Source organism: Carcharhinus amblyrhynchos, chromosome 23 (assembly GCF_965287045.1).
Source record: "Carcharhinus amblyrhynchos chromosome 23, sCarAmb.v2.hapA, whole genome shotgun sequence".
NCBI lineage: Eukaryota > Metazoa > Chordata > Chondrichthyes > Carcharhiniformes > Carcharhinidae > Carcharhinus > Carcharhinus amblyrhynchos.
The window spans coordinates 34464462-34490605 of NC_137346.1; the positions used below are offsets into that span (position 1 = coordinate 34464462).

The following is a 26144-nucleotide window of genomic DNA, read 5'->3' on the forward strand; positions in this document are numbered from 1 at the left end:
AGCTGTGCAGATACATGGATTTGGGCCAGTGTCTGTGGGAGTTTGCGCATTCTCCCTGTGGTTGCATGGGTTTCCTCCGGGTGCTCCAGTTTCCTCCCACACCCCAAAGATGTGCTCTTAGGCTGATTGGTGTAACAAATTGTCCCTAAATTATTCTCCCCTGAATCTGGTTTCCAATGGGGGTACCATAAGCATAGACACGGGTCAAGGGAGGTATAGGAAAAATACATTGTTAAGATGATGGCGCGGGCTCGTTGGGCCAAAGGGCCTGTTTCCTGTGCTATGTTGTTCTTTGTTCTTTGACGGGCAAGGCAGATAAACTCAGGGTATGGATGGGTACAGGGGACTGGAATATTATAGCAATTACTGAAACATGGCTAAGGGAGGGACAGGACAGGCAGCTCAATGTTCCAGGGTACAGATGCTATAGGAAAGATAGAACAGGAGGTAAAAGAGGAGGGGGAGTTGCACTTCTGATTAGGGAAAGCATCACGGCCCTACTGAAAGGGGATATATCCAAGGGTTTGGCCACTGAGTCTATATAGGTAGAACTGAGAAATAAGAAGGGGGAAATCACTTTGATAGGGTTGTAATATAGGCCCCCAAATAGTAGGCAGGAAATTGAGGAGCAAATATGTAAGGAGATTACAGATAGCTCCAAGAAAAATAGGGTGACAATAGTCAGAGATTTTAACTTTCCCAACATTGACTGGGACAACCATAATATTAGAGGGTTGGATGGAGAGAAATTTGTTCACTGTATCCAGGAGGAATTTCTGTTTCAGTATGTGGATGGTCCGACTACAGAGGGGGCAAAACTTGACTTCCTCTTGGGAAATAAGGAAGGGCAAGTGACAGAAGTGTTAGTGAGGGATCACTTTGGGACTAGTGACCATAATTCTGGTTACTTACCAGAGATAAGAGATATCAGGAGGGCAAAAAGGGGACACGAGATTGCTTTGGCAGATAAGGCAAAGGAGAATCTACAAATACATAGAGGGTAAAAGAGTAACAAGGGAGAGAGTAGGGCCTTTTAAGGATCAACAAGGTCATCTATGTGCAGATCCACAAGAGATTGGTGAGATCCTAAATGAATATTTCTCATCACTATTTACTGTTGAGAAAAACATGATTATTAAGAAACTTGGGGAAATAAATAGTGATGTCTTGAGGAGTGCACATATTATACAGAAGGTGGTGCTGGAAGTCTTAAAGCGCATCAAGGTGGATAAATCTCTAGGACCTGATGAAGCGTCTCCCAGGATATTGCGGGAGGCTAGGGAGGAAATTGCGGGTCCCCTAGCCGAGATATTTAAATAATCGATAGTCACGGGTGAGGTGCCTGAAGATTAGAGAGTGGCAAATGTTGTGCCTTTGTTTAAAAAGGACTGCAGGGAAAAGCCTGGGAACTACAGGCCAATGAGCCTCACATCTGTGGTGAGTAAATTGTTGGAAGGTATTTTGAGAGACAGGATCTACTGGCATTTCGAGATGCAAGGACTGGTTAGGGACAGTCAGCATGGTTTTGTAAGTGGAAAATCATATCTCACAAATTTGATTGAGTTTTTTGAAGGGGTAACCAAGAAGGTAAATGAGGGCAGTGCAGTTGATGTTGTCTACATGGACCTAAGCAAAGCCTTTGACAAGATACCGCATGGTAGTTTGTTGCATAAGGTTAAATCTCACACGATCCAGGGTGAGGTATCTAAATGGATACAAAATTGGCTTCTTAAGAGAAGCCAGAGGGTGGTTGTAGAGAATTATTTTTCAAACTGGAAGCCTGTGACCAGCGGTGTACCTCAGGGATCAGTGCTGGATCCACTGTTATTTGTCATTTATATTAATGATTTGGGTGAGAATATCGGAGGCATGGTTAGTAAGTTTGCAGATGACACTAAGATTGGTGACATAGTGGACAGTGAAGAAAGTTATCTCCAATTGCAAAGGGATCTTGATCAATTGGGCCAGTGGGCTGATGAATGACAGATGGAGTTTAATTTAGACAAATGCAAGGTGATTCATTTTGGTGGATTGAACCAGGGCAGGACTTACTCAGTTAATGGTAGGGCATCGAGGAGAGTTACAGAACAAAGAGATCTAGGGGTACATGTTCATAGATCCTTGAAAGTGGAGTCACAGGTGGACAGAGTGGTGAAGAAGGCATTTGGCATGCTTGGTTTCAGTGGTCAGAACACTGAATACAAGAGTTGGAATGTCTTGTTGAAGTCGTACAAGGTATTGGTAAGACCACACTTGGAATACTGTGTGCAATTCTGGTCACCCTATTTTAGAAAGGATATTATTAAACTAGAAAGAGTGCAGAAAAGATGTACTAGGATGCTACCAGAACTTGATGGATTGAGTTACAAGGAGAGGCTGAATAGACTGAGACTTTTTTCTCTCGAGCGTAGGAGGCTGAGGGGTGAATTTATAGAGGTCTATAAAATAATGAAGGGCATAAATCAGCTAGATAGTCAATATCTTTTCCCAAGGGTAGGGGAGTCTAAAACTAGAGGGCATAGGTTTAAGGTGAGAGGGACGGGATACAAAAGTGTCCAGAGGGGCAGTTTTTTCACACAGAGGGTGCTGAGTGATTGGAACAAGCTAAAGAGGTAGTAATAGAGGTGGGTGCAATTTTGTCTTTTAAAAAGCATTTAGATAGTTACATGGGTACAATGGGTGTAGAGGGATATGGGCCAAATGCAGGCAATTGGGATTAGCTTCGAGGTTTTAAAAAAAAGGGCGGCATGGACAAGTTGGGCCAAAGGGCCTGTTTCCATGCTGTAAAATTCTATGACTATATTATATTACAGTAACTCAAAATCATAAGAACTGATTATATTGTGATATTTAAAAACAGGCACAAGAAACGTTGGAGTATGAGTTTGGGAATTTTGTAAATGAGCAATTTTAAGTGTTAATGTTATAGATTAATCTCTTTCTAACATCTATCAAGTTTTCACTTAATATGTAACCACAGTTTACTATTAAAGTTAAGTTTCCGGCTGGTTTAGTCAGAGATAAGCAAGCCAGCAGTGGGGAGACAGTAATAGTTAGTTAATTAGATAGCTTTGTAAAATTGGTTTCTCTAGCCAATAATGCCTAAAATGCTCTGCAGAATTTCAGCTACCATAAGTATAGGCTGTCATGCTAAGTGCATGAAAATATGGCCTGAAACAGAATATGAGCTTGGGAATTTGATAAATGAGGGAATTTGGTACAGTAAGAGAGAGGTTTTTCTGATTTTTTACAAAAATGGAGTGGTCCAAAGGAGAGAAGTAAGAGGTCTCACAGCACCAGGTTAAAGTCCAATAGGGTTAATTGGTAACACAAGCTTTTAGAGTTTTGCTTCTTCTTCAGATGAGAGAATAGTTGTGTTCATAAACAGAGCATACATGGATACAGACTCAATTTAGAAGATAATGGTTGGAATGCAAGTCTTTGCAAGTAATCAAGTCTTAAAGTACAGACAATGAGAGCAGAGAGAGGTTTAAGCACAGATTAAAGAAGTGTGTGTTTTCTCCAGCCAGGACAGTTAGTGAGATTTTCCAAGCCCAGGCAGGTTGTGGGGGCTACAGATAGTGTGACATGAATCTAAGATCCCAGTTGAGGCTGTCCTCACGTGTGTGGAACTTGGCTATCAGTTTTTGCTCGGCAATTCTGCGTTGTATGTCGGAGAGGCCAACTTGGAGAATGCTTACCTGAAGATAAGAGGCTGAATGCCCGTGGCTGCTGAAGAGCTCCTTGACAGGAGAGAACACTCTTGCCTGGTAATTGTCGAGCGGTGTTCATTCATCCATTGTCGTAGCATCTACATGGTCTCACAAATGTACCATGCCTCAGGACATCCTTCCCTGCAGCGTATCAGGTAGACAACGTTGGCGGAGTTGCAAGAGTATGTACCATGTACCTGGCGGATGTTGTTCTCACGTAAGATGATGGCATCTTGTCGATGATTGGCACATCTTGCAGAGGTTACTGTAGCAGAGTTGTGTGGTGCCATGGTCACGTCTTCTGAAGGCTGGGTAGTTTGCTGTGGGCGATGGTCTGTTTGAGGTTGTGCGGTTGTTTGAAGGCAAGAAGTAGGGGAGTGCGGGTGACCTTGGCAAGTTGCTCGTCTTCATCGATGACCTGTTGAAGGCTCCAAAGAAGATGCCGTAGCTTCTCCGCTCCAGGGAAGTACTGGACGACAAAGGGTACTTTGTCTACTGTGTCCCGTGTTTCTAAGGAGGTCGGTGTGATTTTTCACTGTGGCGTATTGAACTGTCGATCTATGAGTCGAGCGCCATATCCTGTTCTTATGAGGGCGTCTTTCAGTGTCTATAGGTGTCTATTGCGATCCTTCTCATCTGACCAGATCCTGCGTGTACGACGGGCTTGTCCATAGGGGATGGCCTCTTTAACGTATTTAGGGTGGAAGCTGGAGAAGTGGAGCATCGTGGGCTTGCAGTATAGTGAAGTGCTGAGGTGACCGTCCTTGATAGAGATGTGTGTGTCCAAGGATGCGACCAATTCCAGAGAGTAGTCCATGATGTGTCTGATGGTGGGATGGAACTTGTTGCTGTCATCAGGCGAATGAAGCTGCAGGAATTCTTTCACAAACCCCAAGAGGCCAACAACAAACACATTGAGACAGCCGATGTACTGGAATAGCTGACAGAGAGATCCACAGTGCAGCGACTGAAGAGGAAAGAGTCGAATTGGACTCGTCCAGAAGGCCGCTGGACGACATGTATGCCCAAGCTGTCAGGAGGTGCGTCAATGCCAGATTAATCAGCCACACTCACAAGACAGCTCTGAATGTCACCCAAGCACAATGCAACGCAAATCTGCTCTCTCAAGACCAACTGCAACATTGTCATCAAACCAACAGACAAAGGAGGGGTTGTCATTCTGAACAAAACGGATTACTGCAAAGAAGTTTACCGACAACTGAACAAGAGGAACACTACAGATAGTTACCCGCAAATCAGGCCGAAGAACACAGCTGTCAACTCAACAGACTGATCCAGACCTTTGATCCGGACCTTCAGAACACCCTCCGTGCTCTCATCCCATGTACTCCCTGCATTAGAAATCACTACTGCTTCCTGAAGATGCACAAGGCCAACACACCCTGCCATCCCATTGTATCAGGCAATGAGACCCTTTGTGAGGACCTCTCTGGCTACGTCGAGGGCATCTTGAAACCTATTGTACAAAGAACCCCCAGCTTCTGTCACGACACTACAGAATTCCTGCAGAAACTCAGCACATGTGGAGCAATTGAACCAGAAGTACTCCTCGTCACAATGGATGTCTCAGCACTCGACACCAGCATCCCCCTGCAACTGCCTCAGTACTCAACGCCGACAGCCGACAATCTCCAGATGCAATTCTACAACTCAACCACTTCATCCTAGACCACAACATCTTTACCTTCAACAACCTGTTCTTCATCCAGACACATGGAACAGCCATGGGAACCAAATTCACACCTCAATACGCCAACATCTTCATCCACAGGTTCGAACAAGACCTCTTCACCGCACAGGACCTTCAACCGATGCTATACACTAAATACATCAATGACATTTTCTTCCTTTGGACTCATGACGAACAATCACTGAAACAACTACATGATGACATCAACAAGTTCCATCCCACCATTAGTCTCACCATGGACTACTCTCTGGAATTGGTTGCATTCTTGGACACACGCATCTCCATCAAGAGTAGTCACCTCAGCACTTCACTGTACCGCATAACCTCACAATATTCCACTTCACCAGCTTCCACCATAAAACACTAAAGAAGTATCCCTATGGACAAGCCCTCCGTATACACAGAATCTGCTCAGATGAGGAGGATTGCAACAGACACCTATAGACGTTGAAAGACGCCCCTCATAATAATAGGATATGGTGCTCAACTCATCAATCGACAGTTCCAATGCACTACAGTGAAGAACCGCACTGTCCTCCTCAGAAAACAGACGTGGGAGACAGCAGACAGAATACCGTTTGTCGTCCAGTACTTCCTTAGGGCGGAGAAGCTACGACATCTTCTCTGGAGCCTTCAATATGTTATTGATGAAGACGAACATCTCGCCAAGGCCATCCCCATACCCCCACTTCTTGCTTCAAACAACTGCACAACCTCAAACAGACCATTGTCCACAACAAACTACCCAGCCTTCAGGAGAACAGTGACCACAGCACCACACTATCCTGTCACAGCAACCTCTGCAAAATGCGCTGGATCATCGATACAGAAGACATTACCTTACATAAGAATACCATCCACCAGGTACACGTTACATACTCCTGCAGCTTGGCCAATGTTGTCTACCTGATGTGCTGCAGGAAAGGATTTCCCAAGGCATGGTACATTGGTGAGACCATGCAGACGCTATGACAACGGATGAATGAATACCGCTTGACAATCATCAGGCAGGAGTGTTCTCTTCCTATCGGGGAACACTTCAGCAGTCATGGGCATTCAGCCTCTGATCTTCGGATAAGTGTTCTCCAAGGCACCCTTCATGACACATGACAATGTAGAGTCACTGAGCAGAAACTGATAGCCAACTTCCGCACACATGAGGATGGCCTAAACTAGGATCCTGGGTTCATGTCACACTATCTGTAACGCCCATGACTTGCCTGGGCTTGCAAAATCTCACTAAGTGTCCTGGCTGGAGACAATACACACCTTTTAAACCTGTGTTTAACCCTTTCTCTACTCACGTTGTCTGTACCTTTAAGACTTAATTACCTGTAAAGACTCACATTCCAACCATTATCTTGTAAATTGAGTCTGTATCTATGTATGTCCTGTTTGTGAATACAACTCTTCACTCACCTGAAGAAGGAGCGACACTCCGAAAGCTTGTGCTACCAAATAAGTCTGTTGGATTTCAACCTGGTGTTGTGAGACTTCTTACTGTGCTTACCCCAGTCCAATGCCGGCATCTCCACACCCTGAAGGAGAGTGCCAGAGACCAGCAGTGGAACCTGAGAGCTGAAACTTGGAAGTATTAATTAGATGGGCAGCTAAGTAAGTAATTGGTGAGTTTTAAGTTTTGCTATCTCTTTATAAATGGGTGGTAGTTTAAATTTATACTGGGGAAATATACAATAGGACCTTTTTCAGAGACCTAAATATTATGCTGGCTTTTATTCAGGAGATTTCTCGTTATTAATTACAGCTCAGCAAATACAAAGAACTCATGGAGACAGTAAATTCTGGTTGAAGACGTATTTTATTTTGCTCAGATCTGATCCACACGTAAAGGAGAAATGACGAGGCAGCGCATTCTAAATTACGTTATAAGCTGCACTACATTTATACATTTTTTCAGAAATCATCTGCCTTCCTACTCTGGCTCAGCTGGTTATGATGAACAATCATTTTAGTATGAATCATTTACTTTTGCCAATAACATCCTACTCTTTGGCAGCATGAGAATTCATTGGTGCATAGAATCCGAAAGCTCCTGCCCACTGTCCCTTAGCTATCTTAATTACATAGGTCATAGAGTTCAAAGGTCCTTTCCACTGCCTGTTACCAACCTCAATTATGTGGGCTGTAGAGTTCAAGTTTTTAATCTCACTGTTTGCTGAGCAATCCCTTGTCAGAAGAAACTGAATTATTCTATTCATTCCAGTGTCTCGGAAACTTGTATTTTCTATAACCTATACTGATAAAAGGTTAAGGTGACCAACAGTAGCTACACTGTGGAGCAGAGTATAAAACAGAAAATAATCAAGGATTGCAAGCAAAGTGCTGTAATAATTGTGAATGTCTTTAATCTTCATTATTTAGACATATTGGGGAGATTTACTGGCTTTCCCGTGGCACATTTCTTGCAACGGGAGATGGCACACCACTCACCAGTGGTGGGATCCTTTGCTCCTGTCGCTATCAATGGGATTTTCCATTGATTGCAGCCCACACTGCTGGGAAACCAATGGCAGCGGTGTACCATTGGAGGGAGCAGAAGATGTCACTGGCGTGAACAGCTGGAAAATTCCAGCCATAAAATTTGAACATAGAACATAGAAAAACTACAGCACAAACAGGCTCTTTGGCCCACAAGTTGCACCGATGATATCCATACCTACTAGGCTTACCTATAACCCTCAATTCTATTAAGTCCCATGTACTCAAAAGTCCTTTCCACAAAAATTGACAAAGGTACCTGGAAGATGAGCTATACAGTGTATTCAGGACAGTGTCTTAGATCATTATGTTCCAGAAGCTAACCGGGATAAAGCTATTTTGGACCTGGGAATGGGTAATTGGACAGCATTGATTAAATATCTCATGGTTAAGGATCTTCCAGGCAAAAGCAATCATAACATGATGGAATTTCACATTCAGTTTGATAGTGAGAAAACTAAACTTTAATTCTTAGCCCATAACAAACCTCTTAAAATTAAATAAAGAAAATTACAAGGCCATGAAAACAGAGTTCATGAAAACAGATTGCATAAATAGGTTAAAAAGTGGCAGCAAAGCAGTGGCAGGCGTATAAGGAAAATTTTTATTACTCACAACACCAATATATTCCACTAAGGAAGAAGGATTCTACTAGAAAAATGTACCACCTGTTGCTAACTATGCAAATTAAGGATGGCATTAAATTGAAACAAAAGGCATACAATATTGGTGAAATTAGTTGTAGGCTAGAAGCACTTGAAACTCATCAACTCACTAACCACTTACCTACCTGCCCACCCAATTAATGCTTTCAAGTTTCATCTTTCAGGCTCCACTGCTGGTCTCTGGCTCCCCCTCTCAGTAAAAAGTCTGACAACACCAGGTTTTAGTCCAACCTACTTATTTGATAATATACTCGCAAGCTTTCGGGTTAGCCCCTTCGTCAGGTGAATGGATGGCTCTCAGACCACTCCTCTTTTGTAAAAGATCAGAAAAACATCTCTCTTTACTGAATTTCCTCATTTACCAATTCACAAGTTCACACTGCTTGCCTTGAGCCATACTTCCACGCTCTGAGCATGATTACATATATTTATGCTAACTGAAATTCTACAGGGCATGGTCAGACACTAATGGCTAGAGAAACCACTTCTAAACAGCTTCCTCATTAACTAACTCTACCTATCTCTCCAACAGTGAGCTTACTTATCCTTGATTAAAACTGAAAAATTTAATTTTAACAGTAAATTGAAGTTAAATATTTAATGCAAACTTGAGTAGATATTCAAAAGAGATTATCCTTTAACATTAATACTTAAAATTTGCCCATTTATAAAATTCCCAAAGTCACACTCCAGGCATTTCTCAATAGGATAAAGGAGGTGCAATTGAAACTGAGGATTCTGCTCCCTCCTGCTCTCACCATATCTGCGCTAATATAGCATCAGATGACCAATCTGTGGCTGTCTAGCAAGAAGGAGACCAATTATAGTTGGAAAGGAAGCTTGCTTCTCAACCACAAATCCTTCACCATGCTCCCTTCTAACCTCATAGTGTTTATCAGGCCCAATGTTTGTCTGTTTACAGATGTCACAATGCAGTCAGCTCTTGTGACTGAGTTACTATGAAACATAATATAGTGTTCGTTTTCTTATTGCAACTCATTCAAAAAGGAATGCAAGAGATGTTTGGTGCAAATCCAAAGTTTGTGGGTTCATAGAAACCATGGTGCAAAATGGGGCTCAGAGTCCATATATCAATATAAGCCAGGATATCATAGAAGAGTAATGCTGTGATAACAACTAGAATTGTAAAGGTCCCCTGCCCTCAGAGCAGTCTTGATTATGCACTGAAGAAGTAAAAAATATTTCAAGTAATTAAAAAGCATACATAAGTTGTCATCTTCCTCAACAGAATTGGTTAGTAGATTCAACCATTGTCCAAAGCCAGGCTTTTCTACACAACTTTGTGACATCTCATTATAATTGGTGTAGAAGACCTCCAAACGTTTTTATGTACAATGTTCAAAAAAATGCAAGAAAAAGTCATGAATGATTGTGTTGTAAAGAAGTTTAATAGCTTGATTAATTAGCAATTACAAAATGATGAGAAGATTACTAATCTTGGTGTCCACCACCTTCTGAATTGTCAGAAACTGGTGTGGCTGGATGTCCAACCCAATGTTATCATGCCAAATTCTTTGTCAGCGCAGGGAGGCTGCACACCTGATTTGAGAACATAAAGTGCAGTCCAGTTTCTCAAGCAGCAGTCAGTGACACATTACGACCTTTGTGCTTGTTTATGTTTACACAAGTCGAATCTTTATAGAGACAAGTTAGGCATTGCCATAGGGAAGGTAGATCTGGACTCATCAAAACAAAACTGAGCCTCCAAAGAAGCTATCAGGCTACCAACGCTAAGTTCTCCTCAGATGACAGCATTCAACAAAAAGTAAAATATCACCAAGATTTTTGTAGTAACTCACAGTGGTAGCCCAACTTCTGCACAAGTTTTAAAAAAATTGCACCCTTTCAATAAGGAAATGAGAAAGCTACTGAAGCCAAGCCTGCTAGTAAAAATCTTATTAAGGAAACCAACTTTTAGTATCACAGCATGTTGCCTTGAGGAGAGCATGCTTTCCAGAATGATATGACTTACTGACACCATCACCTTGTTCCCTGCAGCTCTTGAGTAGATTCCTCAATGCTAGGCAATCAGAATTCTCATTCATTCCACCCTCACTGTCCAAAGTTTGAATGTGCCCATACCTAACATGACCATATCTTCCCAAAAGTAGAGATGTTCCTCTAAATTTCAGAAATGTTGGCCTGCCGAATCTTTGTGCTTCTTTTTTGACCCCACAATCAAGAACAGTGGATATCCATAGGCAACTTTTGCTTTAGGCCAGAATAAATAACTGACCATTTATTTGAACATTGGTGCAATGATCAGCTGTTGATTTAGCAGATGTATAAAAGTGCTATTTTGCTTTGCCGCAGCCAAGGACACATATCAACACCAAAACCTATTTAATCATGAATTCAAGTTATTGGGCTTTTGAGACTAGTGTGTCTTTTCACAAGATCAGCCCCAATGCAAGTTGTTGCTATTTTCCATCAATCTGTTTCCTTTCATTCTTTTGAGGATCAGCAAGTTTTATTATTCATTAAATTCCTTTCACTCTCATTGGATTGCTTTGTCAGATTCTGACTGTTGTCTGAGACTTCCCTGATGACTTATTGTGCAAATCTAATGCCTACCTCGTCAGTACTAAGTTAGCTAATCATCAGCTGAAAATGAAGTTAAAATTCAACAAAGGCATTGTGCCTCAGATTGAGAAGCAAATGCAATAAAGTTTCGTCCTCCTGATTGCTGCCCCCAGATGGAAAGTGCAGATGTAAGATTGTATGAAGACAGAAATGGTTTAGTAACAAATGATTAGCCATCACACAACTGATTTTAGCAATATCTCAGAGGAAGTATAGCCTCACTTGTGAAATTTGTTCTTTATTGACTGATCCAGCTGTGTGTGAAGAATGCTGAAATCTGGAGAATAAGGCACACGGTGCACAATATGCATTGATCGATCAGTATTCACCCAATCAAACCATAAGGTCACACTACTTTAATGCAAATTTAAATAATTTATATATTAACATTTAATATTTCACAAATGGGGTTTCTCAGGAATGATTTTTTTTATTGTTTCTTGATCTACATCATAAACAATCAATATCTTCTTTTACAAATCTGTCAATCCTCTATCATTTCAGGTGCCGCTCCAGGAGCCAAAGCTGCAAAATATGGAGGTAGATCAAATTTAGTTCTTAGTTTATAAAACATGACATTATTATTTAACCTTTGAAAATAAAATTTTGTTCATATTAAAAAAGAAGAAATCTTCATATTAAGTATAGCCCAGAATATATAATCTGTAAAGACTAATTACATTTTTTTTCATTTATGATGTGTGGTTAACTGACAGAATTCTTCATTTCTAGAATGAACATCTTTTCTTCCATGTTAGGAGCATAATACTGGTATTTAAGAAGTATCCCAATGCAGTTGTGGTTAGAAAAATGGATTGACTATTAATGTTCAGAGAGAGCTAGGAATATAGTTTTTTGCTAGTGGATTACAGAAATGTGAAACCATCTTCCAACCCAGTCAGCCTACCACACTGAATTAAAAAGTATATTTTTTGGTAGATGAATAAATACTGAAGCCATTGGGAAAGGTTTTGATAATGGTGAAATAGAAGAAGTGAAAAAAAGTTAAAATTGAAATGTGTGGAAGAAAGGGAATGGTGGACAAGTTTGGACTGCAGAGGAATGTCTGGCCTCAGTCTCTATTTGCATGGTAGCACAGCGATTAGCACTGCTGCTTCACAGTGCTAGGGACTGGGTTTGATTCTTGGCTTGTGTCACTGTCTGTGTGGAGTTTCCACATTATCTGCGTGGGTTTCCTCCAAATGCTCCAGTTTTCTCCCACATTCCGAAAAACATGCTGGTTAAATGCATTGACCCAAACAGGCGCTGGACTGTGGCAAGTAGGGGAATTTCACAGTAACTTCATTGCAGTGTTAATGTAAGCTTTACTTGTGACTACTAAATAAACAAACTTTATTTCTTCATAGCCATATATATAAAGTAATATTGCAATGATGTCTGTTTTGTATGTGCAGAGGGGCCAGTACTGAGGTCAGGCTTAATAAGAATGTGCAATAAAAATTAGATTGTGAATTCCAGGCTGCGAGATTGAGAGGGGAGGTGGAGTTTGGATGATGTCTTCTGTATTTTGACCTATTTTGTCGTTTAGTGCAAACAGAATGAGTAGAGATATCTATTATTTGGATAGACACAATCCATTATTAGTTGTTGTAATAACCCATCGGGTTTACCTAATGTCCTTTAGGGAAGGAAATCCACCATCCTTACCTGGTGTTTATTTTTAACGTCCGTGTCTATTTTTAGATTTATTTATTTGTGCCACAAGTACTCTTGTGTTAATACTGCAATGAAGTTTCTATGGAAATCCCTGAGTCGCTATACTCCAGCACCTGTCAGGTACACCGAGGGAGAATTTATCATGGACAATGCACCTAACTAGCATATCTTTTGGACTGTAGGAGGAAACTAGTGCAGCCGGAGGAAACCCACACAAATACAGGGAGAATGTGCAGAGTCTGCACAGACAGTGACCCAAGCCAGGAATTCAACCTGGGTCCCTGGCATTGTGAGACAGCAGTGCTAACCACTGTGCCACCGTGGCGCTCCGTATGTGACTCCAGATTGACATCAATGAGGTTGACTCTAAAAAATGCCTTCTCATAGAATCCCTACAGTGCAGAAGAAAGCCATTTGGTCCATTGAGCCTGCAGTGACAATAATCCCATCTAGTCCCTATTCCCTTAACCCCATGTGTTTACCCTACTAATCCCCCGACACTAAGGGGCAATTTAGCATGGAAAATCCATCTAACCGGCACATCTTTGGACTGTGGAAGGAAACCAGAGTAAACCCACATAGGTACAGGGAGATCATTGCAAACTTCACACAGATGGTCACTCAAGGCCTATCATGCCACTCAGTTCAAGGGCAATTAGGAATGGGCAATAAATGCCAGCATAGCCAGTGATGCCCACATCCTGTTAATTAAAAATCCACATGGATACTAAATTTCCTCCCAGAAACTAAAGAGCAGCACAAATGGAAAATTTAAATATTTTCTGTTTTCATGTATAACATTCAGCAAGTCTGGCAGCATCTGTGGAGAGAAAAGTGGAGTTAGTTTTAGTTAGGTGATCTTTTGTAACATACAGTTGTATAAATGCCACAGCACAGGGATGGCACAGTAGCACAGTGATGAGCACTGCTGCTTCACAGTGCCAGGGATCTGGGTTTGATTCCCAGCTTGGGTCACTGTGTGGAGTCTGCATGTTCTCCCTATGTCTGCATGGGTTTCCTCCGGGTGCTCTGGTTTTCTCCCACATTCTGAAAGATGTATCGGTTATGTGCATTGAGCTGAACAAGTACCGGACCGTGGTGACTAGGAGAATTTCACAGTAACTTCATTGCAGTGTTAATGTCAGCCTTACTTGTGACGAATAAATAAACTTTAAAACTTTATTTTCTCCCAGAAGCTTAGCTTGAGGAAGCTTTATCTTGGATTTTTCTGTGGTGGACCATATATCACAGTGACTGATTCTCCCATTGAGCAAAAAATGTGTTTTTCAATGATTTGGACCATTAAAGAGAGACATAGACCAGAATTTTACCGCTGGAATGGAACTCTCAATTGGCCTTGGGCTTGATTTTATGAATCTCGCCCGAGGTTGTAAAATACCAGCCCTAGTGTCAAAGCATTTTGTATTGCAGTCATCAGGACAGTTAGTAATATTACACACAGTAAAAGTAACAACAGTTTATACTACTTGAGAAGAGAGTGCTGATTGGCTGGCAAATGGATTCTAAAATGGATAATAAAGATGTGGCCTTGGTGAATGTAGCAGGGACCAGTTAACTGCCAAGCTGTTGTTAAAATACAAACCAGGATGACTGGTCAAGATATTGCCATGGGGAATGAACCAATGAATAACTGTCCCCAAAGCTTTTGTTTCACTGAAATAGGTACATGCCACTTCTGTCAGCAAATGACAAGGCCCTGTGTCTGAATATAAGTGGCTTCTAGTATGCATAAATGGGTACTGCTATGAGCCTGATTGAAAGCCACTTTAAGATTATCAATGTAATTATTAGCACCATCAAGATTGCTTAGCAGATGTTATCCAATCACAGAATATTGGATCCTACACTGTCAAGCATGGGGTGGTTGATTACAGTCAGTACTTTTGCCTTTTGCGAGCAGCCAAAGATATTTGCTGTTTGACCCTCCAAGAATTTGGATGCACAGCCTATGCACCTGGTATCACATTGACACCAAAACTCATATGCCACATTTCTCACTCGTGTGATAATCAGTACCTCTTTTGGGCTTGACAGCAAAATCAGAGTCAACCTGTTTGGTTTAAATTTGAAAATAGCTTGGCAGTTAACTGTGCCCTGCTGCATTTTTCACAACACATCAACCACAGAAACAAAAAAATAGGAGAAGGAATAGACTATATAGCCTATCGAGTCCAGTCCACCATTCAGTATGATCATGGTTGACATTGGGCTTCAATTCTATTTCCCCAATCACTCCCCATATCCCTTAATTCTCTGCGAGACAAAAAAAACTGTCTATCACAGCCTTAAACATATTTAACAATGGAGCATCAACAATTCTCTGGGATAGAGAATTCCAAAGATTCACAACTCTGTGATTAAAGTAATTGTTCCTTATCTCAGTCTTAAACAATTGGTCCCTTATGATGACACTGTGGCCCCATGGTTTAGATTCCTCAATCGTTGGAAACAATTTCTCACTGTATACCCTATCAACCCCTTTCAGAATTTTGTAGATTTTAATGAAATTGCCCAAAGAATAAGTTCAATTTACTTAGTCTTTCATCATAAGCCAAACCCCTCATCCTTGGGATAACTGTATAACCCTTCATTGCCCTGCCTCCAGGACGCGGTGGGCTGGAGGAGGAGTTCTTGGAATGCTGCTGGGATAGTTTCCTCGAACAGTGTGTGTTGGAGCCGACGAGGGAGCGAGCTATCTTGGATCTGGTGTTATGTAATGAGGCGCATAGAATTAGGGACCTTGTGGTGAAGGATCCTCTTGGGAAGAGTGATCATTGTATGGTGGAGTTTCTGATGCAGATGGAGGAGGAGAAAGTGGGTTCCTGGACATGTGTCCTTTGTTTGAACAGAGGGGAGTAAGGTAGGATGAGAGAGGAATTGGCAAATGTTGATTGGGGAAGTGCATTGGAAGGTAGGTCTGCTGAGGAACAGTGGAGGATCTTTAAGGAGATCTTTCTTGGTGCTCAGCAGAAATTTATTCCGATGGTTAAAAAGGATCGTAGGAGGAGAGATAATCAGCCGTGGATAACGAAGGAGGTGAAGGAAAGTGTTAAATTAAAAGCGGATGCGTTTAGAGTAGCTAAGAGTAGTGGGCGAGAAGAGGATTGGGAGAGGTTTAAATGTCAACAAAGAATGAAAAAGAAGTTGATAAAGAAGGGTAGGATAAACTATGAAGCTGGGCTAGCGCTTAATATAAAAAAGGATAGCAAGAGTTTTTATAAATACATAAAAAGGAAGAGGCTGACTAGGATGAACGTTGGACCCTTAGAGGATGAGAGGGGGGACTTAGTGGTAGGGGATGGGGAAATGGCTGAGGCCCTGAATAACATTTTTGTTTCGGTCTTCACGGAGGAGGATGTGAATAATTTGCCAGGTGTTAGCGATGGAAAGATGGTAGGAATGGAGGGCCTGAATGACATTATTGTTACTAGAGAGGCGGTGCTCGACAGACTGGAGGGACTGATTGTGGACGAGTCCCCAGGACCGGATGGAAAGCATCCAAGGGTTCTGAAGGAAATGGCGGAGGTGATAATGGATGCCTTGGTGGTTATTTTCCAAATGTCGCTAGATTCCGGGGAAGTGCCGGAAGATTAGAAAACGGCTAATGTTATGCCGTTGTTTAAGAAGGGTGGCAGGCAAAAGGCGGGGAATTATAGGCCGGTTAGTTTAACGTCTGTTGTAGGAAAAATGTTAGAATCCGTGATCAAGGAGAAAATAGCGAGGCATCTTGAGGAGAATTGTTTGGTAGAACAGACGCAGCACGGTTTCATTAAGGGGAAGTCATGTTTGACGAATTTATTGGAGTTCTATGAGGATGTGTCTAGGGCGGTGGATAGAGGAGAGCCGGTGGATGTGGTCTTTCTTGATTTTCAGAAGGCATTTGACAAGGTGCCTCACAAGAGGTTATTACAGAAGGTCAGGGGGCATGGAGTTGGGGGTAGGGTGTTAGCGTGGATAGAGGATTGGCTGTCAAATAGGAGGCAGAGAGTGGGGGTCAATGGGTGCTATTCGGATTGGCGGTTGGTGACTAGTGGAGTACCCCAGGGGTCGGTGCTGGGGCCTCAGCTATTCACCATTTATATAGATGATCTGGAGGAGGGAACCGAGTGTATGGTGTCGAAATTTGCTGATGACACCAAGATTGGTGGAACGGCAAATTGTGCGGAGGGTGTGGAGAGTCTGCAGAAGGATCTAGATAGGCTGGGCGAATGGGCCAGGAACTGGCAAATGGAACTTAATGTTGGCAAATGTGAGGTTGTCCACTTTGGTAGGAATAATGGTAGGAAGGACTATTACTTACGTGGCGAAAAACTGCAGCATGCAACGGTGCAGAGGGACCTCGGGGTCCTTGTGCATGAGTCGCAAAAACCCAGCCTGCAGGTGCAGCAGGTGGTCAGGAAGGCGAATGGGATGCTGGCCTTCATAGCGAGGGGGATTGAATATAAAAGTAGGGAGGTCTTGCTGCAGCTGTATAGGGCACTGGTGAGGCCGCAGCTGGAGTACTGTGTGCAGTTTTGGTCGCCGCATTTACGCAAGGATATTTTGGCCTTGGAGGGAGTGCAGAGGAGGTTTACTAGGCTGATTTTGGAGTTGAAGGGGTTGAACTATGAGGAGAGGCTGAATAAACTAGGCTTGTACTCGTTAGAGTTTAGAAGAATGAGGGGAGATCTCATTGAGACGTATAAGATATTGAATGGGATGGATAGGATAGAGCTGGAGAGGCTCTTCCCGCTCAGAAAGGACAGTAGGACTAGAGGGCACAGCCTCAAGATAAAGGGGGGGCAGTTTAGAACGGAGTTGAGGAGGAACTTCTTCACTCAAAGTGTGGTGAATCTCTGGAATTCTCTGCCCGTTGAAGTGGTGGAGGCTGCCTCGCTCAATATTTTTAAGACGCGGGTTGATAGGTTTTTGATAGGCAAGGGGATTGAGGGTTATGGGGAGAGGGCGGGAATGTGGAGCTGAGCCACGACAGATCAGCCATGGTCTTGTTGAATGGCGGGGCAGGCTCGAGGGGCTAGATGGCCTACTCCTGCTCCTATTTCTTATGTTCTCCAATTCAAGTATCTCATTTTATAAATGTGGAGACCAAAACTGCAATATCATTCCAGATGTGGTCTCACCAAAACTTTGTTCAATTATAGCAAGACTTCTTTATTCTTGTACTCCAATCCCCTTCCAATAATGGCCAACATAGCATTTGCCTTCATAATTTCCTTGCTGCAAACTTATGCTAACTATTCTTTGTACAAGAATACCCAACACTCTTTGAACATACTTACAAGTTTCACACACTTTAAAACATATTCTCCTTTTCTATTCTTATGACAAAAGTGAATAGCTTCACACGTCCCTACATTTTGCGCCATCTATCTTCTTGCCCATGCACTTAACCTGTCTATATCTCTTTGCAGCTTATCTGCGTCCTCAGTTTACTTTCCCAATTAACTTGATGTAATCGGCAAACTTTGATACATTGCTCTCTATTTCTTAATCTAAATCCTTAATACAGATTGTCAATACTTGAGGCACTCCACTATTCACTGCCTGCCTACTTGAAAAAGACCCTCTTATGCCCACTCTCAGCTTTCCATTTATTAATCAACTTTCTATCCATGCTAAAGTGCTGTGACATTTGCCAACTTCCATCTGATAGGAATGTTCTCAAATCTCAAGAATCTTGGAAAATCATAGCCAACACATACACTACCTCTGATATATATACTGATATTTCCTTTCTTGTGTTATTAATGCAGGTGCTCCAGGAAGTGTAGCAGGTACAATCATTTGTTCTTGATTTACTTGACCTATAAATTATGGTATTAATTAATAATCACTATTTAAACAGCAACATTTTTTTATTTGTGAAATTATGGTCTGGAAATATACCAGGTTAATTGTCTCTGAACAGAAAACAGATTTATTCAGAATGTACAGCACATTGAATCCATTGGTCTCCATGTGTGCTTTGAATTTATGGTACTGAGTTCCTGGGCTGTGGAGAAGTCAAATAGCCTAATATCATTCATGTGGGGAAAAGGATGAAATTTGGTGTGAAACATGATTCTGTCAGTAATTGAACCACTGACGGCAAATTCAGGGTCAATAAATTTGGAGGAGAGCATCTGAATTTTTTTTAGATATATCCCAGACATAATCTTATGAAATATTATCCTAACATTTTCTTTTATATCTGTTGTCTTCCCAAGCATTTCCAACATTTTCTGCTTAATTTCAAATTTCCAGTAATTGCAACTTTACGTTCTATAATTCAAAATAAATCTTACTATGAAAACATAGACCTGGATTTTCATTCTTGGGTCAGGTATGCCAAGCTGGGATACGTGCCACTTCTACAAACCTGGCTAAGAATAAGATGCCTGCAAGCTGACAGTTTTGTTCAATGAGAGCAGGTTCGATTAGAAGCCTGCTGCCCTAGTATATATACGAAGGTGCCAGTTGCAGAGGCAGGCTGGTCCGAAGGCCTGGTGTAGTTTACAGGCACTGTGTGAAGGTTTAAACAAAAAACTCCAGCCACCCCCCCCCCACCCCCCCCACACACACACACACACACACACCGTCCTCATGTTCCAAACATGGCAACCCATGCCCTCTTATGCATCCATGTCCTCCATTACAATTTATGCCCTGTACCTACCCCACATCAAACCCCATACTCCCCATGCCAATCTATGCAACTGTATCCACCCCAATGGCCCCTCATGCACCCTAGGACTCCTCACCCTCATGGAATTTTATAGCCTCTATGCCAACTTAGTGCCAACTCATGCCCCCACCCATTACTATTTGCCCTATCCCTCCATCCCAACTCATCTAGTATCCATGGGAAAACCTCAAGGAGTCATGCTGACATGAAATAGTTATGTCCCTGTGGATTAAGTCGCAGTTAAAAAAATGCATACAAAAAATGATACATTGAAATCCAATCAACTAATCTCTTATGAAAACAAACATTTCATTGAAGTAATTAATCCCTTCCCTTCTGAACACAAACATTTCACCTAAGAACTTGATCACTTATGAAAACAAACATCACTACTGTATAATTCCTTAGAACTGTTAATTAAACTACTCATTACAGGCACCCTGCGTTGATGATGGTAGGCTGTAAAATCAGTATGCAAGATAAATCCCATAATGATAACCTTGGGCTTATGTCAACAGAGTGATATGCCTAGCACCAATCTCACTGATCTTAACTCTCAAAATGGTCACACCTGTCTAACTAAATAAATTGAAGTTCAGATCTGCTCCTGGGACTTCTAATCTGCACATTGCAAATTTTAGGCACCTACCTCAACAAATTCACACGAGTGGATGCAGCTTCTCATTTAGATGGGTAATTACTTCTGGGAACCCTGGATATGCAAGTTAAAACCTGTCTCCATTTGTGTGAAATTTCAATCCTGGATATTCTTCAAGTGTGAGGAGAAAGTCTGAAAAATATAGTTAATCTACAAGAATTGTTTCTCTTAGATTATTAAAAAAGAATTGAGCTGTAACACATGGATATATTAATGAACCATTTGAGAGGAAAATGTTGGAAGATCATACGGCATCAAAATGTAGAGTGAGGAGATCAGGCTTGATGGGATATGTAATGGTTTTAAATTACAAGTATAACTGCAAAAATGCTCAGCAGCTTCTTAGACAAGAAGCCTGTTTTTGGCTGTGCTTCCATTTCCAGCTAGTCTGGCTTTGATCTCAGTTATTCAACAGTTGTACTTCTTTCTCTACAAAGTAGCAATAACCTTGCCACTGATGTATTGTTTCTCTCTTTTTTAATCCCATCCAAACAACTAATCTTAGAAGTCATGCTTTTAGCCTGGAAATGCAACATGCACTTTTATGTCTCTACTTTGAACACTTATCTTTAGTAGTTTTAATGCCTATGATTCTATACTCTATTATTCTCCACTTTTCTTGAGTAAATATCTGTTTACCCTACTACTAAGTTTAATTGCTTATCAAACAACCCTGAGCAGCTGAACTCTCATCAATTCCCTTTTATCCAAGTCTTTAATTTTTATCAAAATTTTCTAACAAGGTATATCCATGATTTGATTTGATTTACTGTTGTCACATATACTGGGATACAGTGAAAAGTATTGTTTCTTGTGTGCTATACAGGCAAAATATACCATTCAAAAAGTACATAGGGGAGAAGGAAGGGATAGCATGTAGAATATAGTTGCAGGTCTGAAGAAGACAAAGATCAGCTTAATATAGGATTGGACCAATCAAAAATCTGATGACAACAGGGAAGAAGCTGTTTTTGAGTCTGTTAGGACATAATTTCAGACTTTTGTATCTTCTTCCCGATGGAAGAAGGTGGAAGAGAATACATGCGAGGTGCGAAGGGTCCTTGATTATGCTAGCTGCTTTCCCAAGGCAGCGGGAAGTACAGACAGAGTCAATGGATGGGAGGCTGGTTTCCCTTTTAGACTGTACTACGTTCACAACTCTCTGTAGTTTTAATAGTCTTGGTTAGAGCAGGAGCCTTACCGAGCTGTGATACAAGCTGACAAGATGTTTTCTCTGGTACATCTGTAAAAATTGTAGAGTTGTAGTGGATTAGCCTTCTAAGTAAGTAAAGGCATTGGTAGGCTTTCTTAACTGAAGCAATAGCATGGAGGGTCCAGGACAGATAGTTGGTAATCTGAACACCTGAAAATTTGAAGCTCTCAATCATCTCCATCCATCACCATTGATGTAGATAGGCATATGTCCTCCAGTACATTTCCTGAAGTCAATGACAAGCTCCTTTGTTATACTGACATTGGGAGAGATTTGATTGTTGTCGCACCATTTCACCAGATTTTCTATCTCTTTCCTATGCTTCGTCTCATGTTTGAGATCCGATCCACTATAGTGATGTCATCAGCAAATTTGAAAATTGAGCTGGAGCTGAATTTGGCCATGTGCTGGGTGTGGGAGATGAGAGGTATTGGTGTGGGGTTGAAACATTGCCATTGTAGGTCTTCTTGAGCACAGTATGATTAATATGTAAGCATGTAGTTCCCTAGCCATTGCTTATAAATTCTCTGCAGACTGCTGCACTGTTTACGTTTGTTTTCAGCTGTTGAATCTGGTTCATGCATTTGTGTTTGCCTTTGGTTCTCATCATAACTGAACCTCTCAGGCTTATTACTGGACTGAACTCAGCAGATCACATGACTTTCTTTATTACTCCATTTTATGTTAAATCAGGGAGATGGTTTTCTCATCTCAAAGCATCCCTTTGTAACACTTCATGCTTAAAAAAAAACCCACGAAAATCAAGTGGTTCAAAGACTTTGTTAGAAGGTTAGAAGCATTATGGCCAATAATTAATACTACAGTAATTTTTTTCTATAACACTACCAAATATAATATTGTAAACACTTTTACACTTGCTACACACTATATAAGCAATATTCTCCCCCTTGTTATTACATTTCACTAGGTTATGAGACTTAACCTGTCATGCCAAATTCCGTATGGCAATTAGAATTTAAAGTTCAGTTTATGAAACCAAAAGAGAAAATGCTGGAAAATCTCAGCAGGTCTAGCAGCATCTGTAAAGAGAGAAAAGAGCTGACGTTTCGAGTCCAGATGACTCTTTGTCAAAGCTAAAATGCATAGAGTGAGAGATAGTTATACTATAGGGTGAGGGAATGAAAGATGAGTCACAGCCACGGAAACCAAGGGAAAAAACTGCTAATAGCTGTCCACAGAGAGAATAAAGGCTGTGAATGGCCAAACAGCAGAGAAACTGTAAGCTGTGACAGACGAAGATGTTGGGGGAGATGGGGGGAAAAGATGGGACAGAAGTAGAATGTAGAGAAGGGGGAGAAAAGGTAAGGGAATGGCGGGGGATGGGGGGTGGGGGGAAGAAAAATGACAAACTCATCATTTTATGAGTTCTTGGAATTCTAACACTCTTCTGAATGAGAGTTCACTTTACTACAGGCGGCTTCACTTTCTGATATTCACCATACCGCATCTCTTTCCTCATTGAGAGTAGGTTTTACAGTTTTCCATGTCCTGTGTTAGAAAATTGTACATTTAGTTCAGCCTGGTTAAGTTAGTCAAGAACAACGTTATTGATTTCTGATAATCCCTTAGGCTTTCAGGCCTTGGCAAGTAAGAAATCATTAACGTAGAAGAAATTCTCTGTCATAATGCTTTTAGCCACTGCTTTCAATAATTTCTTTTGTTCTTCTTTAAAATCAGACACTACATTGTCATCGGAGTGTTGACCTTCTAGCACAGTCTTTGAACCACCTGGTTCAGGTTTTATTTCTAGATCTCTATTTCTAGACCTCTAGATTTCTAGATCTAGATTCTAGATCTTGGGTGGCACGGTAGCACAGTGGTTAGCACTGCTGCTTCACAGCCCCAGGAACCTGGGTTCGATTCCCGGCTCAGGTCGCTGTCTGTGTGGAGTTTACACACTCTCCTCGTGTCTGCATGGGTTTCCTCCGGGTGCTCTGGTTTCCCCCCACAGTCCAAAGATGTGTGGGTTAGGTTGATTGGCCATGCTAAGAAATTGTCCAGGGATGCGTAGGTTAGAGGGATTAGTGGGTATGATATGGGGGTAGGGCCTGGGTGGGATTGTGTTTGGTGCAGACTCGATGGGCCGAAGGGCCTCTTTCTGCACTGTAGGGTTCTAATGATCTCCATTCTTTTTCATGGGTGTATATATTTTTTTAATATCCAAATTTATAAAGAAAATCTCTTTAATTGTCTTCCTCCTATTTAAATGCAGGATTACTTTATCTTTTAGTTATTTCCCTTGATTTAAATCCCAATATTCTTCTCCAGGAGACACAGGTTTAACACTGCCTCCTTAGCTGTTTTAATAATCTCATTGACATCACATTGATCATCAATCAAAAAAGCTTGATGCCCACTTTGATCAGTTAATGAATTTGTTTAAATTTTTTTTTGTTTTGACATCACTGGAGCGAATGGCACTTTATCTCCATTAAAGTCATTTCCTGGTATAAAATTGAATCTATTAACAGACAACTTTGACACAATTCTCACAACAACACTAGAAATTAAGTAATATTTTAAATTAACTTTATACAACAGATCAGCTAAACAGCCTCAATAAATTCCCTTAATCAATACATCTTAAATAGTGTACCATCAAGAGGGAGCTTCCCTTCACATACCACCATCTGCAAATGAGTTGATCCTGTATCTCTAGCGAGATTAATTTGTTTCCCTGCTTTACCAGACAAAAATATGGAGACTTCACCCTTGAATGTCAAGTTTCTGTAACTTATGCTCAGGTTTTTTCCAATAGTAAATACATCTAAAGCTACTTCTGTGGCACAAGCTCCACCTAGTGGTATTACATTTTCTGCAAAGACCCTATACATGTCCACAAAGTTCAAATTTTATTTTTTAATTTCCAACTTTCTGCTTTGACAAATCCTTTTTGACAAAATTAACATGTTGATCCCTTTGAATCGTATTTATTTTCCACACTGTCTTGTTAAATATGTTGGAGAGTAGCTATCTTTTCCTTTCTGCCATCTCCTCTCTACAGCCAGTGTTCTCTTCATTATTGGACTTCCTTTCTCTTTAGTTTCTTTGTCCATTCGCAAGTAGTGGTCTGCTGCTACTCATGTGTTTGTGAGACAATTCATAGTCATTGGCCATTATTGCAGCTGCTTTTACTTGAGAAAATTTATGGTCTTCTCAGCGGATCTTATTCCTAAGAGCCAACTATTTTAAAATTCTGCCATTAACATTACTTCTCTGATTTTTAACATTTTGATCAACATTCATAGCCCTACACCCACTATCAAATGTCATTTCCTTCTATCAAATTTGATAGTGTGATTCTGTTTCTGTGTTAGTTTACTGTAAATCTCTAGCACATAATTTCAGAACAGTTTTTTCTGTACTATATCTGAAAGGAATTTGTATACCACTAACACTTTCCCCACTAAAACTCTTGGCAACAAAAGTGCACATCTTTCCTGTGGCCATTTTAACTTCGTCAAAATTTTCTCAAATGACACAAGATACATTTCAATTCCTTGCTCAATGAATTTTTGTAGCAGACGAATGTGCCAAGAGTTAAATCTGAATCATTGTTAAATTTTCTTGCTAGTCCCAGTTTGTGACACAAAACTTGATGGGAATCTGAGCAGTGAGTAGGATGCTAAGAAGCTTCAAAGTGATTTATTCAAGTTAAGTGAGTGGGCAGATACATAGCATAACATGGATGAATGTGAAGTTATCAGAAGGACAAACAGAATAGCAGGGTATTATTTAAATGGTGATGGAGAATCCGGTCGTAGTGGTTCATGTGGGTGCCGACGACGTAGGCAAAATGCAAACTGAGGATCTGGGGAGGGAGTATGAAAAGCTGGGAATGGAATTAAAAAGTAGAACCGACAAGGTGGTCATCTCTGGGCTACTGCCTGAACCGAGTGCAGACGGGCGTAGGGTTGATAGGATTAAGGAAGTGAATGGGTGGCTCAGGGATTGGTGTGGGAGGAATAGGTTTGAATTTATGGGGCATTGGCACCAGTATTGGGGTAGGTGGGACCTGTTCAGGTGGGATGGGGTTGGTCTGAACCGTGCTGGGATCAGAGTGCTGGCTGATCGTGTAAAGAGGATGTAGACAGGGCTTTAAACTAATTGGGGGGGGGGAGGGTGTGAGGGTAGGTGACATTACGGGGTCTAAAGTTAAGGAGACGGTACAGGTAAGAATAGAGGCCGAGGATGTCCTAATAATAGAGGGAGTAAGGGGCGTGAGTATGGTTGGTGGCGTTCCAGCAAATAAGGTCCAGGTGAAGGCTGGGATGAATGTGCTTTATCTGAATGCGCGAAGCATTAGGAATAAAGTGGATGAGTTGGTGGCGCAGATCGACACAAATGGATATGATCTGGTGGCCATTACAGAGACATGGCTGCAAGGTGACAGGGACTGGGAGCTGAATGTCCAGGGGTATCAAGTGTTTAGGAAGGATAGGCAGGAGGGAAAAGGGGGGTGCGTAGCTCTGCTGATTAAGGATAGCATCAGGGTGGTAGCAAGGGATGATATTGGAGCCAAGGAGCAGAACGTGGAATCGTTGTGGGTAGAGATTAGGAACAGCAAAGGGAGGAAGACGCTGGTGGGTGTCGTCTATAGGCCCCCCAATAATGATCTGGAGGTGGGGCGGGCTGTTAATGCGCAAATAAGTGCGGCGTGCAGGAATGGAACGGCCGTAATTATGGGGGATTTCAATC

At 41.5% G+C, this 26144-nt stretch overlaps 1 protein-coding gene across 22 annotated transcripts in view; it reads left to right on the forward strand.

Annotated features, from left to right (window-relative positions):
- elna (elastin a) overlaps window positions 1-26144 on the forward strand; it is a 324471-nt gene that overhangs the window by 162994 nt on the left and 135333 nt on the right. For 21 of the 22 annotated variants that reach the window (XM_080210607.1, XM_080210612.1, XM_080210601.1 and 18 more), the window contains exons 15-16: window positions 11697-11732; window positions 18644-18664. In XM_080210607.1, the coding sequence (XP_080066733.1) occupies window positions 11697-11732; window positions 18644-18664 (57 nt within the window). The remainder of the gene's footprint in view (window positions 1-11696; window positions 11733-18643; window positions 18665-26144) is intronic. The other variant, XM_080210602.1, reaches the window with a different exon arrangement.